This window comes from Amia ocellicauda, chromosome 1 (assembly GCF_036373705.1).
Source record: "Amia ocellicauda isolate fAmiCal2 chromosome 1, fAmiCal2.hap1, whole genome shotgun sequence".
NCBI classification, from domain to species: Eukaryota; Metazoa; Chordata; class Actinopteri; order Amiiformes; family Amiidae; genus Amia; species Amia ocellicauda.
In genome coordinates, this window is record NC_089850.1 from 57,418,586 (window position 1) to 57,443,512 (window position 24,927).

The 24,927-nt window shown below is 47.7% G+C and overlaps 3 protein-coding genes across 4 annotated transcripts; 2 read left to right on the plus strand and 1 right to left on the minus strand.

Moving 5' to 3' along the window:
• Positions 1-765: 765 nt before the first annotated feature.
• Positions 766-11,935, plus strand: dlat (dihydrolipoamide S-acetyltransferase (E2 component of pyruvate dehydrogenase complex)). The gene is made up of 14 exons (XM_066710511.1): positions 766-1,200; positions 2,970-3,071; positions 3,656-3,780; positions 3,960-4,104; positions 4,500-4,626; positions 5,042-5,223; positions 5,718-5,865; positions 6,049-6,116; positions 6,210-6,314; positions 6,563-6,670; positions 6,854-6,972; positions 7,146-7,308; positions 7,828-7,964; positions 8,098-11,935. The coding sequence occupies exons 1-14, from the start codon at positions 955-957 to the stop codon at positions 8,225-8,227; spliced, it is 1,905 nt and encodes a 634-aa protein (XP_066566608.1). The 5' UTR covers positions 766-954; the 3' UTR covers positions 8,228-11,935.
• A 314-nt stretch (positions 11,936-12,249) lies between these two features.
• On the minus strand, positions 12,250-20,483 carry pih1d2 (PIH1 domain containing 2). 2 transcript variants are annotated; one of them, XM_066710513.1, is made up of 6 exons: positions 20,270-20,483; positions 19,316-19,505; positions 18,830-18,953; positions 18,184-18,429; positions 12,662-12,948; positions 12,250-12,459 (listed from the first exon to the last, which is right to left on the minus strand). In XM_066710513.1, exons 1-6 carry the CDS (start codon positions 20,374-20,376, stop codon positions 12,325-12,327), a joined length of 1,089 nt encoding a protein of 362 aa, XP_066566610.1. In that variant the 5' UTR covers positions 20,377-20,483; the 3' UTR covers positions 12,250-12,324. The 2 variants fall into 2 exon arrangements, with proteins under 2 accessions (XP_066566610.1, XP_066566609.1); XM_066710512.1 differs by having other exon boundaries at positions 20,165-20,483.
• On the plus strand, positions 20,483-24,892 carry nkapd1 (NKAP domain containing 1). The gene is made up of 6 exons (XM_066710514.1): positions 20,483-20,633; positions 21,186-21,262; positions 21,792-21,895; positions 22,241-22,387; positions 22,524-22,577; positions 22,859-24,892. Exons 2-6 carry the CDS (start codon positions 21,194-21,196, stop codon positions 23,310-23,312), a joined length of 828 nt encoding a protein of 275 aa, XP_066566611.1. The 5' UTR covers positions 20,483-20,633; positions 21,186-21,193; the 3' UTR covers positions 23,313-24,892.
• The last annotated feature ends 35 nt before the right edge of the window (positions 24,893-24,927 follow it).

The window sequence follows — 24,927 nt, forward strand, 5'->3', positions numbered from 1 at the left end:
TGAATTCGATGGACGCCCTGATCACATATAGTCTCTGTTCGCCCTCTACTGACAGCTGGGAAGCTTTTATTTAGATCCATTACAGACGGGGAAATGTTTATGATGATGATGATGATGATTATTATTATTATTATTATTATTATTAATAACAATAATAATGGTTGTGGATTGTTTTAATAAAATATAAAATGTACAACAATTACAAAAAAAGCTATTATTGTATATTTATTGCTATTTATTTGTTTTGCCGTGAAGTTGCAGATTGTACGCCTGTTTGCAACAATGTAACCAGTCAGGTATCTTTTGTGGTATAAACTCGTACAGTAATGACCCTTAAATCAGGGAACTATCTCACCAGATGTGAAGGGTCTTGGGTCAGGTCTACATTTCATGCAGCCCTCTTTGTGCTTTTCCTCGGCAGTGCAACAACCGAAAAAATATTAATATGAATTGATCATGTGATTTTACAGATGCCTACTGTATTTTCTAAAACACAGATGAAAAAAAAAAAAAAAACACTGCCTGGGTATTGATTTAACAGCTCAAAGTGCAAAGAACAAAGTGCACAGTGCGAAACCTCACAGACATAATGAAAAGAGCCTGAAAACAGGGCAGCAGCACAGAAGACACACGGTACCATCATTTGCTGAGATATATATATATATATATATATAAATATATCCCACCTTCCAATACAGCATTCAGATGAATAGCCACATGCATTACGACAGGAGCTTTGCGACAATACCACTCGATTGTGGGCGGAGTCAGAGGCGTCGAGGACGAGTGGAAAGGAGAGCCGTAAAGCGGGATGTTTTGGTGCGGGGAGGTCATTGGAAAGTGAGGGAGTCTGTGTTGAATTCGGGGTGCAGCGGCGCGACAGCACAACGTGCACTAAAACACACACAGGCACATCGCAAAGCAGCCGGAGCCAAACGATACACAAATCGCAACATGCTGCGCTGGGTGGCGAGGTTGCGGCACGGCGTCGGAGCCCCCCGGTCTGGCCTCGGTTCGGGGCCCGGGTTGAGCACCAGGTCCGTCTCGGGGACCTGTCGTCTCAGGAGCTACCATGCCGGGGTTCGGCCCGTGTGTTGCGCCACCGCGATGGGAGCCGGCCGACCCGGTTTCCTGCTAAGCAGCCAGATTGCCAGTCGCTACCAGGGGAGGCGGCTCTACAGTCTGCCGCCGCATCAGAAGGTAACATCAGATACCCGCCGTGGTTTGTAACGCCGCCTTTTCTGTCCAAACTTTCAAAATGCATGTTGTGGGAATAAAAGGATGCATGACACCAAACCTGTTCTTACTGGGTAGGTAATATGAATTGCCAAAATGGCGGTGTGGGGTGGTATAATTAACTGAAGAAACCTGCAACTCTTTAATTTATTTTAAGTGCACAATACACATCACGGTGCACGTTAATTGACGTCGGTGCACCACGACAGATATTGCTTATCAACGCCATTAATGCCATTGTAGCTTAGAAGCGTCCTGTCGTGACAGTTGTGTGTCACCTTGTAGGACGAGTATTACTCTGCACCCTGGCATTGCAGAGATGTTAAAGCCGCAGACTGGACTGGACTGACAGCTGGCAGAGATGGGGGCTTGCTTGATTTTTGTCCAGTGGGACTTCATTAGGACAAGTGTCTTAAACAGGTCGACTCGACAGCCTAGGCGTCCTTCAGGTAACCTGAGAAAGAGCCCCCTCTGTTTGTTTCCGCTACCATGTGACCTTAGAGGCTGGACACAGTCGTATTTGATTTATACTGATGCTTTCTGTGGCCAGATGCAGACACGTCTTAAGACACCCTTTAAAATGGTGAAGATCCCACATCCAGCACACTGATGAAGTGTCTTTATATGCTGCCACTGTTGAGATGTTGACAAGGACAGTTTCCAAAAGACTGCCATGACAATCTTCTGAGCAGCTGATTTTGGCTTAATATAGGCTTTCTCCCACAATGTCAGTGTTGGAAATGCATTTCTTCCTGAAAGCTCAGAGGCATTTAGTGTCAGAGGTGGAACAGTCCAGTAGTGTGTGCTCCTGGTGAACCACACAGTTGCAATCGCTTTTATGAATAAGAGTCATTCTCACTTTCCCTTTCCACGAATGCACAATTCTGTAATGGCCCTGCGTTCGGTTTTGGGCTAATGCACCACTGCTCTCCAGTCCCTCATCTTAAAGTGATCTGGAGCCTTTAATAGTTACGGTTATTGGAATTGTGTCATTGTTTGCCAAGGACACGTAGTCTGTTGTGCGTGTCCGGGCACTTTCTGAATATAGATCAAGGTGTCGGGTGAGAAACTTTTATGCTCTGAAGTAGAATACTGAATACTCCATCATTTCCTGGGGTGTACCAAACACTCCCCATTTCTCTCAAGCGCTCCTCTGTGAATCTGATTGGGCCACACTGTGGGTGTGGACAGCCCTGCATCCTGCCATTGGAGGATTACGTTCTATGACCACATACTAGGGCCTATCAATTTGCGAAGTTGTCACAACTGGTGCACTGTTGACCTTAATTTCTTAATCGGGATCGATCGAGCAGTCCAAGTCGATGCTTGGTCGTTGTCCTTCTCAGTGTTTATCGGTGTGTTGCCCAATCTAATCAACTCTTGAGCTCCACATCTACACCGATTTAGAAATTCATTTTCACTTGCCTGTTTTACAGAACATCGAAGAACTCGACATATCATAAACTCTTACAACACACCATAACAAATGTACCACAGATTCACCCGGAGAAAGAGTCAGAGAATGTAATATCAGCTACACTTCCCTTTAATTGAGGTGCATAAAGCTTTAGAGTTATAGATATAATGCCTTTCCAGGGAATGAGAATACTGTATGAGAAATGACTGACTGGAGTGTGTGAGTTTATCAGACAGTGTTGTGTTTGTGTAAATTAGTGTCGCTGTACTGTGGGTACAGTGCCTTTGTGTCAGTGACACTGCTTTGCGTTGTTCAGGTGGTGCTGCCCGCGCTCTCCCCCACAATGCAGCTGGGTACCATCGCTCGCTGGGAGAAGAAGGAAGGAGACAAGATCAACGAGGGGGATCTGATTGCCGAGGTGAGGCTACAGCCGGGCTCAGACAGCTCTGGGGCCCCAATCAACACAGTGGAGCACAGTGTGGCACAGCATAGAAAACATCTGCCTGTTCAAGTCTCCTTTAATGCCATCTTTCAATGTCTCACTCACTATTTCTTCCTCAACTCAACACAACCTGCATTTGACAAAGATAAACAATGTGTCAAAAAGATCCCTTTAAATCTGTTAAAACTGGAATTTTAAATCCTAAGTGCATTCAATGAATTGGTGGACTACTATGTCCAAATTAGCCCTTTCTCTCTTTACTTTCCCTCATTCCCTCTCTTTTCCATTTCCTTCCCTGTTTCAGTCTGACCATGTCATGCCTAAAAAATAATCCTTCGCAAGAACACAATTCCCTAGTTTTTACTAATAGAATAGATCAATACTTAATTGTAATTCATATTAAAGAGAAATCATGTTTCAGTTGGATGGTACTTTGAATTATTTTCTAAACCCTCGTGTTTTTCTCCTTTTCTCCTGATATTCTTGCTTTTAATACTGAAAGCTACTTGTTCAATCACATAAACAACACTCTCCTGAGTCTAACCAGTGTCTCTGTCCAGGTGGAGACCGACAAGGCGACGGTGGGCTTTGAGCTCTTGGAGGAGTGTTACCTGGCCAAGATCCTGGTGGCCGAGGGGACCAGGGACGTGGCGATTGGTGCGGTTATTTGTATAACAGTGGACAGGTGAGTTTCTGCTTGTTTCCAGTCGCCGGTCTGGGTAAGGAGCACTGGATTCAAACATCCAAGAAGAAACTTGTCATCCTCCCTCCAGATGCCGGTGTGTCCTGTGTTCAGTGTGTTGTTCAGCATGGATCATGCATTCCCTAGCCCTGTTCAGACTGTGTTTTTCTTCTTGCCCACAGTGCTGACCACATCCCCGCCTTCAAGGATTACACTCTGGAAATGGCCTCAGCCTCAGCCGCCCCCACCCCAGCGGCAGCTCCACCGCCTCCACCCCCTGCAGCCCCGCCACAGGCTCCCGGCAGCTCCTACCCCCCCCACATGAAGGTAGGACCCCTGCTTGGCACAACATCATTGGCACAGAGATGCCTGTTCCTGCGTCCATCGCTGCTGCTTTATTCTTTACAGTGTCTGCGGTTTGACTGACATGTTTACAAAAGTGAACCCGATACTCAGCTTTTGTAAGGACTGCCCCTCTTCTGAACAGAACTGAAAATGTGCATAATTAGGGCATATTAAGAAATGATGTCACTGTGAGATTTGATTGTTTTGTGATTCGTGTGTTTTGCTCTTTGTCTTTTGGTTTTGGAATGTGGAATGTTAGATTAAAGACGTGAAAATGTTGCTTAGTGGGCCTAAGTCTACCACACGCTCCCTAGTGTCCTCTGTAAGGAATGGTCTGAAGGGTGTTTGTGATGTCCTGTGCGGTGCCCCCTCCACAGGTGCTGCTGCCCGCGCTGTCTCCCACCATGACGATGGGCACGGTGCAGCGCTGGGAGAAGAAGGTCGGCGAGAAGCTGAGTGAAGGGGACCTCCTGGCAGAGATAGAGACCGACAAGGCCACCATCGGTGAGACTGCTGGGCTGCCTGGAGCCCACACACACACACACACACACACACGCACACACCGACACAACTACCCACCCCACTGCCCGGGTACAGCACCCACACAGTGACCATTGCAACAGGACGAAAACACACACACACACACACACACACACACACACACACACAGTCTGTATTCCACATCAGTGGGGAAACGGTACAGAAACGCAGCACCTAAAGTGCACAGTCTGTCCCCGAAAGCTCAATGTCTTGGGTAACTCTCTATTCCCGGGGAGACCCACACACAACAGTGCACAACATCCCACTACAGAACAGCACGCCTGGGTTCTGCCGCCCAGATGGATCAGCCACTGTTACGGGCGCTGTGTGTCTGTTTCCTCTTGCTGTGCTGCTGTGTGACTCGTTCCCATGTGTCCAGGGTTCGAGGTGCAGGAGGAGGGCTACCTGGCCAAGATCATGGTTTCAGAGGGCACCCGGGACGTGCCTCTGGGGGCCCCTCTGTGCATCATCGTGGAGAGGGAGTCCGACATCCAGGCCTTTGCCGACTACGTGGAGACGGGGGTGGCAGAGATCAAGACTCCCCCTCCGGCCCCCGCCCCGGTAAGCAGAACCAACCCCTCAGGTCCTCTTTTAAAGGAGTGACTGCGTCCGCCAGGTCAGGTGGCATGAGTGTCTGTCTGTACTGAGCTAGAGCTGGTTTCCCTTTCCTGTGAGCGGTATTACAACAGGCATGGTCAGGGCTTTTGATGAAGCCATTCCTCTTTTGTGAACCACAGGAAAGTGCCGATGTGAACACTTCTCACGCTCGGGGAGTGATGGTCAGCTGTTGAGCAGTAGATATTTACTCACCTGTATAAGGGTTGATTGCATTTTGACAGTTGACAATTTTAGAATGGGAATAGAATTCATTTGTTTAAAATACACACTATTAAAATAACATTAAGGTATGTAGTATTTAAGGATTTTAAACATCAAGTATTTAAACAAAGCTGTGAATGGATTTGGTTACAACAGGAAAAGTCAGTGTGGTTATAGACAGGCCCTGTGTGGCCAGTGTGGTGCCTAGTCGGCTCAGGCATTGTGCTGTGTTTCAGGTGGCGGCAGCCCCCCCATCGGTCCAGATGTCCACCCCTGCCCCGGCCCCGGCCGCCCCCGCCGGTACCAAGAAGGGCAGGGTCTTCTCCAGCCCTCTGGCCAAGAAACTGGCCGCCGAGAAGGGCATCGACCTGGCTCAGGTCGCAGGTGAGGAGGAGACGCTCTCCCAGCTACTGCTATAGAGGGAAATTAAGCTTCAGGTTCAGGAACAGATAGAGAGACCAAGTCTTCGCTATTTCACATTCACAGTCGACACTTATACTACGAGCAGAAGAAGTGCAGGTCCTTTGAAACTGTAGAGCCAACTGTTCCTCTGTCTCCTCCCCGCAGGGTCTGGTCCAGACGGCCGAGTGACGAGGAAAGACATAGAGAGCTTCGTTCCTCCAAAGGTGGCGCCTGTAAGCAGAGGAGGCCTTGGTTTTAACACCTCGAGTTTAATTTCAGAATTGAGACCGAAAGCTTTTAAACATATCTGTGCGCTTCCTCCTCAGACCCCGGTAGCGGCTGCCCCCGCCCCCGGAGCACCCCCCTCTCCCGCCGTGGCGGCTGTGCCCACCGGGACCTTCACGGACGTCCCGATCAGCAACATCCGCAGGGTGAGAAGAAGCCTTGAAGCTCCGCAAAAAGGCCTGCTGTTTCAGTGACCGCTCACATCTGCGCATATAATCCAAACTGAAAGAAGCTGAAAATAGAGAGAGTGCAGATCCTTTTTGAAGTTTCTGATGTATTCATGTAGTTGAAAGGACTGTAATGGACTTTACTATAGAAATGCTTGCTTTATGTTTTATTTTTCAATGCTGATTTATTCACCTAATAGTGTTTTTACTCTTTTCTTTGCCTGCAGGTGATTGCCCAGCGCTTGATGCAGTCCAAACAGACCATCCCTCACTACTACCTGTCTATAGACGTCAACATGGACCAGGTCCTGGAGCTGAGGAAGGAGCTCAATGAGGTGAGGAGAGACTCGCACAGACAGGCCCAACGCCAGCGCTCACGAGACCATAACATGACGGAGACAGTTGTACCACCTGTGTGCAGGGTGGATTCATATCGTATCCTTTGAGCTGTATGAACTGCATTGTCATTTTCCCTTCTCTTTCTTATCTCTCCTCCCCTGCTCCCCCTCGCGCCTCAGGAGGTGAAGGCAGAGAACATCAAGCTCTCTGTGAACGACTTCATCATCAAGGCCTCCGCGCTGGCCTGCCTGAAGGTGCCCGAGGCCAACTCCTCCTGGATGGACACAGTCATCCGACAGTGAGTGGCCACACCCTGAACCCGAGGGGTGTAAAGAGTCAACGCGCTGTTCTAGTTGTTTAGTTCCAGCTTCGGTTCAGGGTTCAACACGAGCCCCTCCAGCTGAAGTGACGATCATACGTTCTACAGATGTTTTTTTATCTGCTTATCTTGTTTCTCCTCCTCCCGCGCAGGAACCATGTCGTTGACATCAGTGTCGCGGTCAGCACGGCCAACGGCCTCATCACTCCCATCGTCTTCAACTCCCACATCAAGGGCCTGGCCTCCATCAGCAGAGACGTCACCAGTCTGGCCACGAGAGCGAGGGACGGCAAACTGCAGCCCCACGAGTTCCAGGTAAGAGAGAGCGAGAGGGAGGAAAGCACCAAGACAGGAGAGAAATGGAGGCCGTGGAAGAACATGTTGAGAGCGAGAGAGGGGGGTTAACAAGGAAGGAAATGGGCAGGAAAGTGTTTGAGTAACTTCTGAGGGCCGTTGACTAATATGAAGACAGGCTTCTTGTTTGTTATTGTCGAGGCAACTTACAAGGTTATGAGTGGATAATATAATCATTATACAGTACTTTGTACAGTATGAAGTGTCCTAATACTTTATAACACCAGTGCTTATGAGAGAATACAGAGAGCGATATCGGTATAATAGGCATAGAGTGAAAATCAAAAATCTACGGCAGGAAGCCAACAGCGTCTGTGAATGAATGAGTCACTGCAGGAAACGTCTAAACCGATGGAGAAACTGATGTGTTTGGGCAGGGGGGAGGGCAGTCACAGCGTGGGGGGCGGTGTGTAGGTCCCCAGTGATCCGGACCTCAGTGTGTGAGGGCTGGCGGTGACTCGGTGCGCGTTTGTCCCCCAGGGCGGCACTTTCACCATCTCCAACCTGGGCATGTTCGGCATCAAGAACTTCTCCGCCATCATCAACCCGCCGCAGGCCTGCATCCTGGCCGTGGGTGGCTCAGAGAAGAGGCTGCTGCCCGCCGACAACGAGAGAGGGTGAGCTCGGGTTCGAGGGTGTTCTGTAGAGGGGTCGGCATGTCCTACTGCTTTGGCAAGGCCAAATCAGTGGCTAAAGAAGTGATGCTCCCCATGTGTATGTGTCTTACACGTGTCTCCGCCCTCTCCGCAGGTTCGATGTGGCCAGTATGATGTCCGTGACACTGAGCTGCGACCACAGGGTGGTGGACGGGGCCGTGGGCGCCCAGTGGCTGGCTGAGTTCCGGAAGCTTCTGGAGAAACCAGTCACAATGCTGCTGTGACCTCTGACCTCTGACCCCTGACCCCTCCTCCCAAAAAAATGCCACCATCACCCACCACCCCCAGGAGGAACAGAAATCCCCAGAGCCTCATCTCACAGGATCAGTGTTCTTTCTTTTCCTCTCTCTCTCTCGCTCTCTCTCTCTCGTCACCACCTCTTCTGTCCCCTCTCTCCACACACACACGGCCACCGGATGGGCTGGACTGACTGAGCTTTCTGTGTGAGGCACCAAAACAGAAGCCGCAACAATCAAATAAACCACTATTCCTATAGAATTGTGATTTAAGGAAGCAGGGTACGGTTTAACAATAAAACAAAGTAAAGGGTTCAGTTCTGGAACTCGCAGAACAACATTTTTAGTTCTCTTTGGAGAGATGCAACAATTGCCGCAAGTAGCCGGCACAACCTATATTATTTAAATATATATAAAGAAATAAAAGCTTAATAAATCTACCTTGGTGGGAGGGTGAAAACATTTTATTCTTCTCTTTCGGTTCCCATACAGATCTGATCTGGGATCCACTGTCCGGTTCTCCTGGTATTGTTATCAGTCACTCCGTTTGGAAAGCTGGTGGTTCTCATGTCCTGGTTATAAGGCAGAGTGTCTAATTGAGAGGCTCAGGGCAGGATACGTGTGCCAAAAAATGACCTTTTCCATAATGTTCAGCACTTATCAGTACAAGTGTCCTCTCTCTCTCTTGCTGTCCCGATTTACCCTCTGACAAAACCCACTTCATCTTTAAATTCCTCCCTGTCCTCGCAGAGCTTGCCATCTCTGAGGTCACTGCTGCGGTGCTTGTGCAGTTTTTTGTTTTTAAATGAAGCCCCCTTCTTTGTGTTTTCCTCCATTGGCTAGTGTTCTTCTGACTCCATAACAAAGCATCAGGCCCGTGGACTGGACTCGGTCCACGTGTGGAGAACCACCCTTTAGTGACGGTGCTTCTGTGATCAGCCCACGATAAGAGCTACAGTCCGAAACCCCGCAGTTCACCTCAAATCATCCCTGCTACTGCGGCTGCTGCTTCTTAGCCTTGCTGGCTTCCTTTTGATTTAAAATGGTTTAGTTTAGCAAAGCGTTGTGCTGCAAGGGGTTGGAAGTGGGTGCAGGCCGTTGTGCGATCAGAATGGCTCTGATGCAAACGTATATATAAGGGATCGAATCTGCGTGTCTTTACCAGAGATCGTTCAGTACTGAAAACTAGGTACAGCTAATGATCTCTATGTAGCTTGACTTCACTCTTCCTGTTGCGTTCTGTCCTGTCCTGTTCTTGCTGTCACTATTGTCACTATTACCTCTCGCTCTCTCGAGTGGAAAAACGCACAGAACTGATCCTTTGGTAAATCTCGAATGCTGGGAGCGGATTTATTTATTATACTGTACTACACGCACTCCAGATTTGGCACTGTTACGCCTTGTTTTATGGAAACATCCTACTCCTTCATTTCGGAGTAGGATGAAGGTTCTGGGTTGTTCCTGTTTTTTTTTGTTTTTTTTTCTATAACTTTTATTACTTTTATTTCCCCCGCTTGTACAAGAAACGCACACTTGAGATTGTGAAGGTAAAGGGATATCTGTGTGAGGGAGCCTGGGCTGATGTCCACACTGCCTGGAGATGGTTGTGGTTTGGTTTTGAACTTGTGGGATAAGACTTGTCAGTTTCATCAGGTTTCGGCTACAGGGATCATTTCATTGGCACAGACTGAATATGTGTTTATCTGATACTGTTAAACGTATAAACCTAATCGCGATGTATTGTAGTGACTGTCAGAAAGCCCTTTACAAGCCAGCACTACGAATTCAGTTTTTTTCTTTAGGGGGGGAGAAAGCTGAATGAGAACTGGGAGAATTTCTATGTACATAAACAAATATATACATTTTTCAATATTATGTGTATTTCTGGGTTGGGAAGGCAAAATATTAACAGATACCCAAGATTAAATCTACACATCCTGACTGGATTATTGGTTATGTATTCTGTTACGTTTAAAAAACGTATTCTCTGGAAGCCTCATCAGAGACAGACTGGCCTGCTGGCTGATAACAGGTGGATATGTTTGCAGTGTGGGAGAGTTTGCCGAGATCTGTGGATTGAGAAAGGCGCGAGGTTAGAGGAGGCGACCTGTGTGGTTACGAAGGGGAACGCAGCAAAGATGGGGTTTAGAAAGGGGTGTGTGTGTTCGCCCTGTAGAAATGTGTCTCTCGCTGTCCCAGTCTGTGTGACAAGGACTCTTTATGCTATAATGCCAGGGTTCTCAATCCTGGAGGAGCCCCTATCCTGCTGGTTTTTGTTTCAACTGAGCTCTCAATTACTTAATTGAACCCTTAATTGAAATAACAATCAACTTGGATTTGACTTTTTAAATTGTGTAATAAGAATTGGTTCTTTGCTAAGTTCTTTATACAATTCTATACTTAACTTAAAGCCCCTACTGTTTAAAATCATTAAATCATCTGATTCATGAAATTATTAGTTCAAATTAATTGAGAGCTCGGTTGGAACAGAAACCAGCAGGGTAAGGGGGTCCGCCAGGACCAGGGTTGGGAGCCCTGGCTATCATGAATCTCATGATATGCTTTGTATACTAGTTGCCCCCAACAGTACTTGCCTTCCCCGTGATGAGCCTCGAACATGGGAAATGTTCACTTTTAGTGTGTTTTTGTTTTCAGTTAAGTTGCTAAAGTGAAGAGACATATCTGCCTGGTTTCTGTACCCCAAACAGATCTCTCTCACAATCGGCTGGCTCTAAAACATGTCAAAGATAAAATGTTTTTTTTTTTTTTGTCCGTTTTTGAATGTATGCACTTCTATACGTTGGGAATGACCTACCAGAGTGGTTTCCCGCCCGGATTCTGAAGGACTCAGTGTCTGCTGGTTTTTATTCCAGCCCCAGTTGTTGGCAGCTACTTAGTTTGCCGGTCTCCACCTGTTCAAGAGCTAAAAACAATCCGGTCAATTATGGGTTCGATTCAGAGTCCATTTGGATCAGAAACCACAGTGCAGTGGTCCTCCAGGTCTGAGGTAGGGAACCACTGACCTGCTGTATGAAACCAAGCATTCGATCTTCACCTGAATCTAGGAATGCACTTTTTATTGCCATGTTACAGTGCACATCGATGCAAATAGCTAACTGTGCAGGTCTGACAGGATGCGGTTTTTTGTGTGTTGTTCTATGGACGGCGGTGTGTGTGGAAGTGAACAGCTCAAGATTGTACATACCTCCTTGAGTGTGCTCAATCTCTGTAATGTGGGCTTGGAAAAAATAACGTGTAATTTATTATTATTACGTAAACCATATATATATATATATTCTGGCCACAAATACTGGGTTCTGATTACAGTGTTGGCTTTTAGCCTGCATTCAGCATAAATACTGAGGTTCTGTGTTTAGCATGTAACCTTCAGTTGAAATAGTACAGCTTATATTAAGCCGCCCGGTGTGTGTTCCCTTTGTGCAATGCATAGACTGTACCAATATCCAACCCAACGGTGTACCGATGTACTATTGCAAAAAGAAAGAAAGAAAGAAAAAAGGGGGGACACATTTTTTCTCTCTAACCTCACTGTTTATGCTTTTGTAATCTTGATTCAATATTTTCTACTTAGTTGGCCTGATTTGTATTAGATTTATTTTCCCCGCAGTGTTTATATACTTCAACGCACAATGGGTGTTGTAAAACGGATATTAAAGGTTTCTTTCGGTCCATGAAGATTGTGTTTATTTGACCACACGAAATGGCAACGCTACCATTTTGCCTTCTATGGCTCAGGCAGGGATTCCCAAACCCGTCCTGGAGTACCTCTGGTCCTGCCCTGCTGGTCTGTGCTCTTAATTGCTTAATTGAATCCAATGCAATATGTGGGTCAATTAAGCTCATTTGGGACAAAAACAAGCAGGGCAAGGGTTACTCCAAGGTCGGGTTTGGGGATCTCGGGGTTGGGCAATACTAGGAAGGTCCCGTTTTCTTGCGTGGGTCGGAGCTGCCATCCACTCAGTCCAACAGAAACATTGACTAAGCAACTGTGATTGTTTAACACTGCTTTAATTCAGTACGGGCATTCCTGACTTAAGGGAAGTCCCAGGGTGAACCCACTGATCTTACAACACCGGCAAGTTCACGGTCAGCACATGGGTCCTTTTGCTGAACTTGGCACTGGCGGCCTCGTCGTTCACCATCTCGGGCAGGTCCAGGTGCAGGTGGTACAGGTCTTCCACTTCGATCAGTACGTCGTCCTGTGCCAAGACAGAGTACAGTTGCAGTCACATACAGGTTTAAGTATTTATCTTCAAATTGAGTTTGGGACCAAAACAAAAGCTATATTAGACTGTGCTCTGATCTTAACGAACAACAACGAGGAAACGCATGCTCTGTAAACTGCTTCGTTGAGCTGGGCGCCCAGAGCCAATGGGAGCGGACGGCGAGGAGGTCACATGCCTGGGAGATGCTTAGTCGGCACTCTGAGACGGAGCTGATCCCTGGCAGCTCCACGGTGAGCCGGACGGCCTGGGCTCTCCCGCCAGCGTCTCTGTTGACCCAGAGCCGGTGAAGGGGCCTCTGGAGCTGGGGGGTCTCGGTGCTGGAGATCACCTGGATCAGGCCTGCTTTCCGGGGTTCACTGGCCGGGAACAGCTGGACGGTGGCACTGCCCTGTCCCTCTGCCGCCTCCTCCTCCTCCCCCCCCCGCCGCAGCGCACTGATCTGCCGGAGCAGGGACCCCCTGTCTAGAGAGAGAGAGAGAGGGGTCACTGAAATTATGAGCTCCTAAAATTATTAAAATATATATTGTTTCTTGATGGAATAAAATACTAAAAATCAACAATACAGATAAATGAAGTAATAATTAACACCAAAGAGAAATAAAACATTGGTGAAATATTACAAAAACATTTAAAAAAGAAAGAAATCCCGAAGACAAGGATCAGAAGCATAAAGCAAAGAAAGATTGAAGAAACTAAATTAGAAGAAGAAAGAAATCAACTGAAGAAGAGGTAAATTATCAATTACTCTATATAATATATAATATTAGTATAATATCAAAGTAAAGTTGAAGTTTAGCAGTCTGTATATTTAAAAAGTGGCAGTTGGAAATTCAGAAACTGCAACATTGTATTCAAATCGTCCGGTTGCCATGGAGACCGGTCAGCATGCAGACAGCAGGAGATGCAGGACCTGCTGAGGCAGCAACGCAAAGACCAGGAAGGAGCACAGACTGGAGGTGCTGAAGAGCAACCCTGAGTGTCTGTACACAGACTTTGCTGGGGCAGGAGACAAGAGGCTGAGATGCAACCTCATCTTCTTCACGGAGCACACCCAGGCCTGGCACGCTGCTGTATGCCGGACATACAGCAACATTAAGAAAAGGGGGATCAGCTACGGCAGGCAGGTTCTCATTGGGGAGGACTCGGACCCGGACGGCACAGTGCTCACTGTCAACATCTACCACAGCGGGACTGTGCTGATCCAGGGCAGCGAGGCCAGCCTGAGCTCCTTTGAAAACTCTTTCAACAAAAGAAGAGGCAGATAAGGAGAAATCCTTCCCAATGCCTGCCCCCCCCAAGAGCACCGACCATGAGGATCCAGCTCAAAATCAAGAGAGAATGACACTGGACCCCATCAAGCCTGGTGCACCACCCCTCTGTGCGCCCCTGGCACCTCCATGACAGGGTGCATCTAAATCAGGAGGGGGTCAGAGTCTTAGCGCAGACTCTGAAAGATACAGCCCTGGGCTGCAGCCCAGCCAGCCCACCCCCCCACAGCAATATCAACAGAGGCCAGCCAAGCATACAGCCCCCCCGCACTGGAGCACATGTACCGCGACGCCGCAGCACCGGCCAGCCCCCCATCACCCAGCCTCTCACCCGCCCCCCAGGCACAGCGCCCATCAGAAGCCGCTCAGCTTCGCCGCAGCCCTGACCCAGGCCGCCCCTCTGGCCCCCACCGAGCTGGGGGAGATCAAGCAGCTGCTCAGACTCCTCTGCTCCAGACTGCTGAGCTGAGCCAGAGCACTCGGGTAGGGATGCACAACCCCATAAATATCTGTGTACATACAATGTAACCATACTTTACATAAAACTAATAATTACAATATTTGAAATTCTAGTTTAAACAAAACCTTAGATTAAAAAGTTGTATTGTTGATAGGCATTTTATTCCACTAAGTACAATGTTAGCTAAAATGAGCTCATTTACAGTAAGCTGCTGGAACATTCAGGGCCTGAACTCCTCGGCTTTCGGGCTGAAGAGCACAGACCCTGAATTCATTAAAAGCATTAAGGAGTTAGATGTCATAGTTCTGTTGGAGACATGGTGCCGTGCAGAGGTGCCCACACACTGCCCCCTGGGCTACAGGGAGGTTATTGTGCCCTCAATTAAACTGAGCACAGTGCGGTGCGGCAGGGACTCTGGGGGATCATAGTGTGGTACAGAGAGGAGCTGGCCAACCACATCAGCCCAGTCAAACAGGGCCCAACGCACACATGGCTTCAAATTAAGAAGGGAATAGCCCAGTGTGAGAACCATATATACCTGTGTGCAGCGTATACCCCCCCTTTGAATCCCCCTATTACAATGAGGAATTTTTTTAACACCCTCCACACAGAGATCGGCCATTTCCAGGCCCAGGGGAATGTGCTGCTCTGTGAGGACTTCAATGCCCGGACAGGCACTGAGCCCGACTGCATCGGCACACAGGGAAACAGCCATGTGTTTGGCCAGGCCCCTCTGTACCTCACCCCCACCACAACCCAGAGGAACAACCCCGACGGGGCGGTGAACAAGAATGGGAGAGAGTTAGTGCATCTCTGCCAAGCCTTGGGCCTGTACATCCTTAATGGCAGGATCACGTATTGTTCAGCTCTTGGGACTAGTGTAGTCGACTACGCCCTCACTGACATGGACCCCTCCTTCATTAGTGCATTCACTGTCAGGCAGCAACCCCCCATGTCAGACCACAACCAAATCACAGTGTTCCTGAAAAGAAGAAGTCAGGCCAGCAACACACAGACACAGCCCAGTAAGCTGTACAACCTTAATCAAACATACAGATGGGCTCCAAACAGCACAGAGGAATTTAACAAAGCAATCAGTTCTACAGAAATAACAGACATCATCAACACTTTCCTCAGCTCACAGTACCAGCCTGATGTGACAGGACTAAATCTATCCATAAATGATATCAATGAAATATTTCAAATTGCAGCCACAATGGCAAATCTTAAAAAGACAAAGAAAAAGATCAACCAGAATCACACACAGACATGGTTTGATGATGAGTGTAAATCAATTCGAACAAATTTAAGGCACCTATCCAATCAAAAACATCATCAACCACAAGACACAGAACTACGCCAACAGTACTGTGAGACCCTAAATACTACAAACACACCCTTAAAAATAAAAAACAAACACACAAACAAAACACTCACAGACAGAGAAATCTGTTGACCAAAACCAGTTCTGGGAAATGTGGAACAATTTAAATTCAACAAAACAACAAGAATTGGCAATACAAAACGGAACCATTTGGAAAAAATACTTTGAAAACCTTTATAAAGATATCCAACAAAATGATCTGACACACAAACAAATTGAAACCAGGGAAAAATTGAAACCACTCGAACAATCAATTAAAAATAATCAAAACCCAATTGACTCTCCAATCACCCTACAGGAACTATCTAAAAAGCTCCAGGCACTTCCACCCAGAAAAGCCTGCGGCCCGGACAGCATCAGCACTGAGATGCTCAAACACAGCAGCGCACAACTGCAGGAGGCTGTGCTTAAATTGTTCAACATGGCCCTCAGTACTGGTTACTTCCCTATCATCTGGAAGCAGGGGCTGATCACCCCAATCTATAAGAGTGGAGACAAATTCGACCCCAACAACTACCGGGGCATCTGTGTAAGCAGTAACCTGGGGAAGGTGTTCTGCAGTATCATCAACGCCCGGATACTGGCCTTCCTTACCGAACACAGTGTCCTGAGTAAGAGTCAGATTGGCTTCCTCCCAAATCACCACACTACAGATCATATTTACACCCTACACACCCTCATAGACAAACACGTCCACCAAAAAAGTTAAGGCAAAATCTTTGCCTGTTTCATTGATTTCAAAAAGGCATTCGACTCCATTTGGCACGAGGGACTTTATTACAGAATTCTTCAAAGCGGTGTAGGGGGTAAAGTCTATGATATTATAAAATCAATGCACACCAAAAACAAATGTGCAGTAAAAATTGGCAACAAAAGAACAGAATTCTTCACTCAGGGGCGGGGAGTGAGGGAGGGCTGCAGTCTGAGCCCACCACTGTTCAACATCTACATCAATGAGTTGGCAACAGTGCTGGAGCAGTCTGATGCCCCTGGCCTCACCCTAAATGACACAGAAGTCAAATTCCTGCTCTATGCAGATGACCTAGTCCTGCTGTCGCCCACAGAACAGGGGCTTCAGCAAAACCTGGCACTGCTAGAGCAGTACTGTCAGTCCTGGGCCCTGGCAGTAAACATGAAGAAGACAAAGAAAGGCCAGACCTCAGGGAAACAAATACTTCACGCTAGGCAACACTACCCTTGAACACACCTCACACTACACTTACCTGGGCCTGACTATTAGTGCGTCAGGGGGTTTTAACCTGGCAGTGAAGGCACTCAAAGACAAAGCAAGAAGAGCTTTCTACGCAATCAGAAGAAGATTCTATAACATTAATATTCCAGTCAAAATCTGGCTCAAACTAATTGACAGTGTGATCCAGCCCATTGCGCTGTACGGTAGTGAAGTATGGGGTCCACTCAGTCAACAGGACTACACTAGGTGGGACAAACATCCAATAGAGACCCTGCATGCTGAACTCTATAAAAACATACTGCAGGTGCACAGGAAACCACACATGCAGGGCAGAATTAGGCCGCTTCCCAACTCTCATTAATATAAAGAAGAGCACTGAAATTCTGGATGCACCTGAAGAAAAGTGAGTCAGACTCACTCCAGTACAAGAGAGCCAAGAGCTCAGCCCTGAAAAGAGTCCCCTGAGTCAGCTGGCCCTGAAGCTCACGGCACTGACCCCCGCTAATACTGCGAACAGAGACCAGCTTCAGGTCAGCACTGCTTACCTGCCTCCAATTAGAGTCAACCAAATCATAAAGATAACCAAAACCTCCTATCTGGAACATTGGAACAATGAAACCAAATCCCAAAGTAAACTGGATTGCTATCGGGCCCTAAACAGAGAATACACCCTGGCAGAGTCTCTCTTCACTGTCAGAGATACGAAGCAGAGACGGATCCTGACCAAGTACAGGCTCAGTGACCACAGCCTGGCCAGAGAGACGGGCCGACACAGGCAGAGCTGGCTGTCCAGAGAGGAGCGGCGCTGTGGTCACTGTGAGACAGGAGAGGTGGACACAGAGATGCACTTCCTCCTCCACTGCAATAAATATGCCAAATTAAGGGACACATTCTTTAATAAATTCATAAATATTATAAAATCATTTTCTGAATTGATAAAATTAAAAAAAATAATAACTATCCTCCTGGGGGAGGGACACACAGCCCCCCTGGCCGCCCAATATGTAGCCACCTGCCACAGCCTGAGGGGCTCACTGTGAAAACATACATGAGCACCAGCTGTAAACTTGTAAACTATAAATAAAGTAAATGTACATATCTATTAAGATTTTATTTATAAATTATAATGTACTGATTCATTTTTTTTCTTTTCTTTTTCTTTCCTTTTATCATTTTTCAATGTATGTATATAATATCAACTGCTTTGGCAACACTACGAAACAGTTTGTCATGCCAATAAAGCACCCTTGAATTGAATTGAAAAATTGAATTGAATTGAGAGAGAGAGAGCTTTGTGATCACTAGTGTTGGGAGTGGTTCCCAGCCTGGCCCCCTTCCCTGGAGTGAAGCCCACCCTGTTTTGCTGAGTTCGGTGGTGGGTTGTGCTCGTTACCTGGGACAGGCTGGGCTGGCACATCTGACTGGGGCTGGCGGCGTCCTGCCAGGTTGCTCCTCATTCTCTGGGCGCTCCCCTTGAGGTTGGCGCTGGCGAGGGCGTAGCACGGCGAGAGGCGCAGTCCGTGCTGCTGCTCTGTGTAGCGCATGGCCAGCCGCAGGAGCTGGTCTCTCTCCGCACCATCCCTCTCGGCTCTGCACAGCACCTCGGGGCTGAATGCCACCGCGATCACACTGTACACTTCTGTGGAGAGGGATGGGAAACCACAACTGATAATAGGTTTATTTTTGTTGTTTTTTAGGGTGGGGGGGGTGACTGTTAAAGCAATTTCATACACCCGATCTCTGTAGTTTTTTTAAAACGTACCTGGAGTGAAGGACACTTTTACTGGCACTGTGCAGATATATTTACCAAGCCTGTCTCATCACTCCCTCCTCCATCCCTCCCCTCCCGTCAGTACATTCTCATCTTAACTAGAAACATCTGAGGTCTGTTCACGTTGCTTCCTGGATAAACCTGTTGCGATTTCCTAACTATCATACCGATTTAATGTGACTTCCTGTTGGGGTCTAGGACTAGTGGCACATTCTGAGGTCAGTCAGAAGTAGCAAGGTGTCATGTTGAGAGGAAGCAGAAAGAGCACCTTTTCCTTCAGTGGTCTTCTCCAGTTTTCCAGCATTCAGGGGCACGGGCTCGGTGTCGGAGCCAGGGGCCGGGACTCGCTTCCAGCTGCACACGTTAATATACAGGACCCCTTCCTCCGGCTCCTGCGAGACACGGCACAGCACAACACTTCAGTCAGGCTCACAGGGGCAGGTTGTCATTTTACCTCACCTCTGCTTACTACTTAATTCAAGTAATTATGGCCTAAATATAATCTATTTAACCACTCCCTGTTGTGAGAGGCACTGGTTTAAGGAGAACTGGAAAAAGACCAGCAGAGGACTGGGGACCCCCTGTGGTGCAGTTAGAAGACACAGCTGGAATCTGAGGCTTCCGGCACAAAAACTAGATCTGCAGTGATTCGCCACTTTGCTCCTTATCAGTACTAAACTGCTTCTTCCTAGTCGGGCTACTAGTGTAAACTGAGCCTTGGGAATGGGTCAGGGATGCGGGCGAGGGGCCGTACCAGAACCTCGGTCCGCAGGCAGGTGTGTGGCTGTGGTGGGGCGCTGTAGTTGACGCCTTCCTGCAGGTGCCGCTGGATGAAGTGGCGATAGCTCTGAGGGCTGCTCTCCGCCATCTCGTCCAGCATGGACCACATCTGACTGACCTGCTGCAGCACGGCCTGCTGGGTAAGGGGCCCCGCCATGGTCTGTCTGAGGGAGAGAGGGAGGAGACGCAGGTAAATATACGACCCCCCAAAGATTTTATTTTTTTAGTATCGGTTAGCACATAAGAAATGTGCAATCGAGAGGAGGCCATTCGCCCCATCGTGCTCGTTTGGTGTCCATTAATAACCGAGTGATCCAAGGATCCTATCCAGTCTGTTTTTGAATGTTCCCACATTGTCTCTTCAGCCACATCGCTGGGGAGTTTGTTCAGATTGTGACGCCTCTCTGTGTGAAGAAGTGTCTCCTGTTTTCTGTCTTGAATGCCTTGAAGCCCAATTTCCATTTGTGTCCCCGGGTGCGTGTGTCCCTGCTGATCTGGAAAAGCTCCTCTGGGTTGATGTGGTCGATGCCTCTCATGATTTTGAAGACTTGGATCAAGTCCCCACGTAGTCTCCTCTGTTCCAGGGTGAAAAGGTTCAGGTCCTCAGTCTCTCAGTAGGACTTTCCCTTCAGACCTGTCTGAAGTCTGGTTGCTCTCCTCTGAACTGCCTCTAAAGCAGCGATATCTTTCTTGAAGTGTGGAGCCCAGAACTGCACACAGTATCCAGATGAGCTCTAACTAGTGCAGCATGAAAGGCGCTATAAAACCAATTGAAAAACAAAACTCTTATTACATTTCACTACTGTCTATTGCAAATACATACACAATCAAACCCGGACTATCACACCCGAGAACAGGAAAGTGGTTGAATTTGACTTCGCACGCGATTCTCTCCTGTTTTGTCTTCATGGTCGCCATAGAAACGCACCGTGTCCGTGTGGAAACGCTTCCCGGGAAACATCGTTCCTGTCCGACCGGGCCGGAGCCGCCTCTGCCATCCTGTCTCTCATCAAGGACATGGGGTTGCTGTCGCATTACTCCAGATGTATATAATACGAGCACACGACGGTCTGGGTCATTTGCAATACAAGTGTCGCTACAAAGCGGTTTGTTCGCTTTAGTTACGGAAACCGGATGTGACGTCGGACAAAATGACAACAACTTCCGGAGAACGATTCGTACTGAAAACTGAGGAAGTCATTTGGACGGAATCTGTCGGTGTTTTAATGTAAAAGAAATGCAATAATACAGAAATAGAAACACATTATGTATTAAAGAACTGTGATTAAAAGGTAAGATTTATTTGCATTTAACTACAACAGCGTTTCCTGTATTTGGAGGTATGTTTAAGGGCTAGATTTGTGACTCTACCATGTAAGTCACATTGTAACAGACATTTTAAATATTTTCCACATGTCAGCAGACGGCGATGTGCACAATATAAACATCATGTCAGCCTTATAACTTGTTCTGTTGATAGTTTGTTCATGGCAGTAGCACAGTATGAGTACACAGTACTTTTAACGGATCAAAGTCATGACAAAGTGTCCACGTCTGTCTGTCTTTTTTCATAGTTTTGTGATACAGTTACGGATGAAGGACATTTTTACATGAATGCAATGTAACACAACCGGTGATCCTCCCTGCAATGTTTTTTTATAACTTCTTTTTCTGATACTTGAATATTAGTCAAAACTGCTGTACACCACTTTTTTTCTACAAAAAGGACATCAGATGCATTTGTCTCTTGAATAATATGAGGGACATCCTAAATGTAGTAATATTTTATATGTATTATTTATTATTTTTAATTGGCCTTTCATACGTTTGTTTTTTCTCTGCAGGTCTCATCATGTCTCGAGTCCCGATGGGGAAGATGCTTCTCCGAAATGTCATCCGCCACACAGACGCTCACAACAAGGTACCCACTGTTGAACTGTGTGACCAAGAGGCCTGGGGCAAATGGCAGCAAATGCATGTCCAAGCTGAAATCTACACACACACACACACACACACACACACACACTGCAACATATTGTCAGGTAGACATTAGTGGAGGACAATTATTCATTAGCAATTACAGTAACTGACATGACCTGAAAAGCACAGCAGCGCAACTGATGTGGAGAACTTTAAGGAAGTTCATGACATGTTGTGTTTTTTGTGTGTATTTGGATGTTTTGGGCATCTTTCTGTTTTTCCTTTTCGTTTAAGTTCTTCATTTATTTCTATTTTATCAGCTGGTGTATTTTATATACTAGCCCATTAATAATCCCTGTAAGAAGTTCATTAGCAGGAAAATGGAACTTCTTACTGATCCTTAACAGTAGTGATTCACTCTTAATGCAGGGATCCTGTTTTGTCCCGACTCCCAGTTACGGCATATGGACGTGTTCTGTCATTATTGTGCCTGAAGTGCTTCCCTCTCTGTCTCCCTCTGAACACGGCAGATTCAGGAAGAGTCGGAGATGTGGAAGAAGAGGGAGCTGGAGGTACAGGTGCCCACAGAGCAGACCAAATGGCACAGACGCATGCTGGCTCCAGACCCGGGCAGGTTTGCTTCCTCTCTTCAGCTCACCCGTGACTTGTCTTGTCCTATTTAAGAGAAAACAGCAGACATTCTCATAGTGCACAGTGAACTGGGAGGCGGTAGGGAGCGCTTCTGGTTTTGTTGCTGCTTTCCAGGAAGTATTTCTCAGTGTCTTTGTCATATTCAGAGTTAAAGGAAATTACCAATATACACACACACACACATGGTGCCAGCTCTTTGAAGCCGGTCAATTCACTGCCGTTCCTGTGCCGCTGTCGGCACCACGGTTCTGCGCAGGCCTGGTGTTTGAGGGGGCGGGGGGGCAGGGAGAGAGGCGGCCGGGTGATGCTGTGCTGTGCCGTGTGCCAGGGCCCGGATGCACAGCGACGGCTGGGCGGACGCGGAGCTTCCCCAGACCCAGAGAGAGGTGACGACCCGCAGCTCTGAGGAGGATCTCCGCGAGGCTCGCCACTGGACCAAGAAACTGTACACCTTCGAGGCCAATGACCCCGACCGGTGCGTACACCCCGAAACCATTGCCCCGAAATCGTAAGCAGCTCTGTCCGCGAGTCAAAATGAGTTGTGAGAGAGAGCCTCCAGGTAAAAGTGTAGACCGTGTGTGGAAGTGATGGTTGTGCTCTGTCTCTTCCAGGTGGGGCCACAGCGGGTTTAAGGAGCTCTACCCCGAGGAGTTTGAGAGTGGCAGGTACGCCCCACTTCTCTCCACCAGGGAGAACAGCCAATGACCATCAGTGTTTGTGTGTGTTACGATTATTCTGTTTTTAATCTTTAGTGAATTCTGTATTAACTGTACCTGCATGACCCTTGCAATAGGACGTTCAGTATATAAACGGTGACATTTGGCAGTTTTCTGAACGTTTGAATATCAAACTGTCCCCTATTACCACAGCACCCTGAAGTAAACACCTGATGGTGAAAGAACGTAAAAACATATATATAACATAATTGTTTCCTTTTGTCTGTCAGTGACAAACAGCATAGCGATGACGAAAACATCCAACAGCAAAAGAAAGCCCCCAAGTCCACGAGCCGGGAGCCGAGCAAACACAAGCACTCGAAAAAGTCTGTGAAGAAGAAGAAGCAGAAGAAGAAGGTGAGGAAGAGAAAGAAGGAGGAGGAGGAGTCGGACAGCGACGGCAGCGACCGACGGAAACGGAGGAAAAAGAGCAGCAAGGGGAAGCGCAAGAAGAGGAGGAAGGAGAAGGGCGGAAAGAAAGAGAGCCACTCGGACAGCAGCGGCGGCGGCAGCTCGGGGGAGAGCGAGGCCGAGGACAGAGGGGAGAGACCGGCCCGCGACCGCAGGAAGAGGCACCGCGCGGCGCGGCCCCAGAGCCCCGCGCCCGGGGAGCGATGCAGCAAGAAGAGGAAGAACTGGAAGGTCGCGAACGAGGAGAAATCGGAGGAGAGCTCCGAGGACTGAGGAGGGCGATGAGCGGACCGCAGTCTCTCTGGGTCAGGGCAGCACAACTCAGCTCCTCTGGCATTTCCTTCCACCCGGGATCCCCATGATCTTCTTGAACACATTTTTGGGCTTCTTTGGACATGTTGAGCCACCGTAGTCACTGCTGAAGTCTTGTGGCCCAGCAGGACCCGAGTTATGCAGCTCAAGATCACTTCCGCTTTCTCCTAATCACTCTCGCTCTTCTGATCTCTCTCTTCCTGCCGGTCACTCGATCTCCCCAACCTCTTTAATCTTTAATGCCCTCCAGCCCCCTCTCTCTCTCTCTTTCAGTAAGACACCTTCACAACTCATTCTCCACCCTGCAAAGTCTGCTGCCTTTTTGCCGTCTTTGAAGAAGGTAAAATAGATCTATACAGGTGTCATCCCAGTTTGACTGGAGAAGGAAAAAGGAAGCTGCTGACAGGACGCTGTCCCACTGTCCTGTGTGGTTTCAACTTATAATGGGCAAATTCAACATCAGAAGGAAGCGTGGCGGTGAATGGATTTTATGAGTAGACGTTTGTGTGGGAGGTACATTGAGCATTTCTTGCACAGCTGACACTGTCCAGTCAGTCAGGCAGAGACCCGAACCCTGCCATCACTGTCCCTCAGACTGGTGACAGTATGGGAGGAAAGGAAATGCCAGGAAATCTACTTTCGTCTGGCAATGAACCTGTTTCACCCAAGCTCCTATTTCCCAGACCACATTCGGGACTATGTCAAGGTGTGAAATCAGTTCCTGTTTTGGGGCGTTCGCTGCTCCCTGGCTCTCAGCCGCTCGATTATCTGCTCAACTGTAAGACTTGTACTCATTCTCTCCAGGTCGATGGATGTCTCTGTAGGGACCGGACCTTCAGTCACATGTTTATTTGAAATCGTCAGCCCCACAAGAGCTGGGAAATCAAGTCAAGGTGCTCTCGAGGGCAAATTAAGGGCTTTGGGCCAGTTCTTATCATAGCTCAGGCGCTGGTTCCCTAGAGGCCAGGTATTTAACCAGAATGATGTCCTCCCTAAATGTTGATTGGCTGCCTTTACGCATCATAAAGTGGGACGCTCATCCTTGCACACGTTTGTTCCAGGCGGTGACTGTAAGGCCTTCACTCGATCGCAGCTCCTGCCTGCCCGCTGATCCCAGGCTCCTCGTGCAGTTCCCAGGCTCCTCGTGCAGTTCCTAAGGGCTGGGTATCATGGGCAGAGGAAACAGGCCTTGCATGCAAACACACCACCGACGAGTACTGTTGTTCTTTTACTTTCTGTATTAAATAGTGTGTAATATTCTCAGGTTGAAGTATGCAATATGATTTGTACAGGTCTTTTATCACGCGTATGTAAACGTCCTGCTAAAATCCCAACACCTGAGCTGTTTCAGATCACGAGGAGTCTGTGAGCCCCGGCACTAAAGCGTAACAATTCACTTGTTTTTGGTTTTTCTTTATTATGTATTTATTTGTGGTTTCTGTGACATCTAAGGAGACTTTTGTTAGACTAATCTTTAATGCTTTTTTTTATCATAATGAAGAAAAACTTTCTCAATAAAAAGTTGCAAATCAGACATCAGAGGCCTGCGGTCACAGTGTTGCTGGTTTTGTTTTTA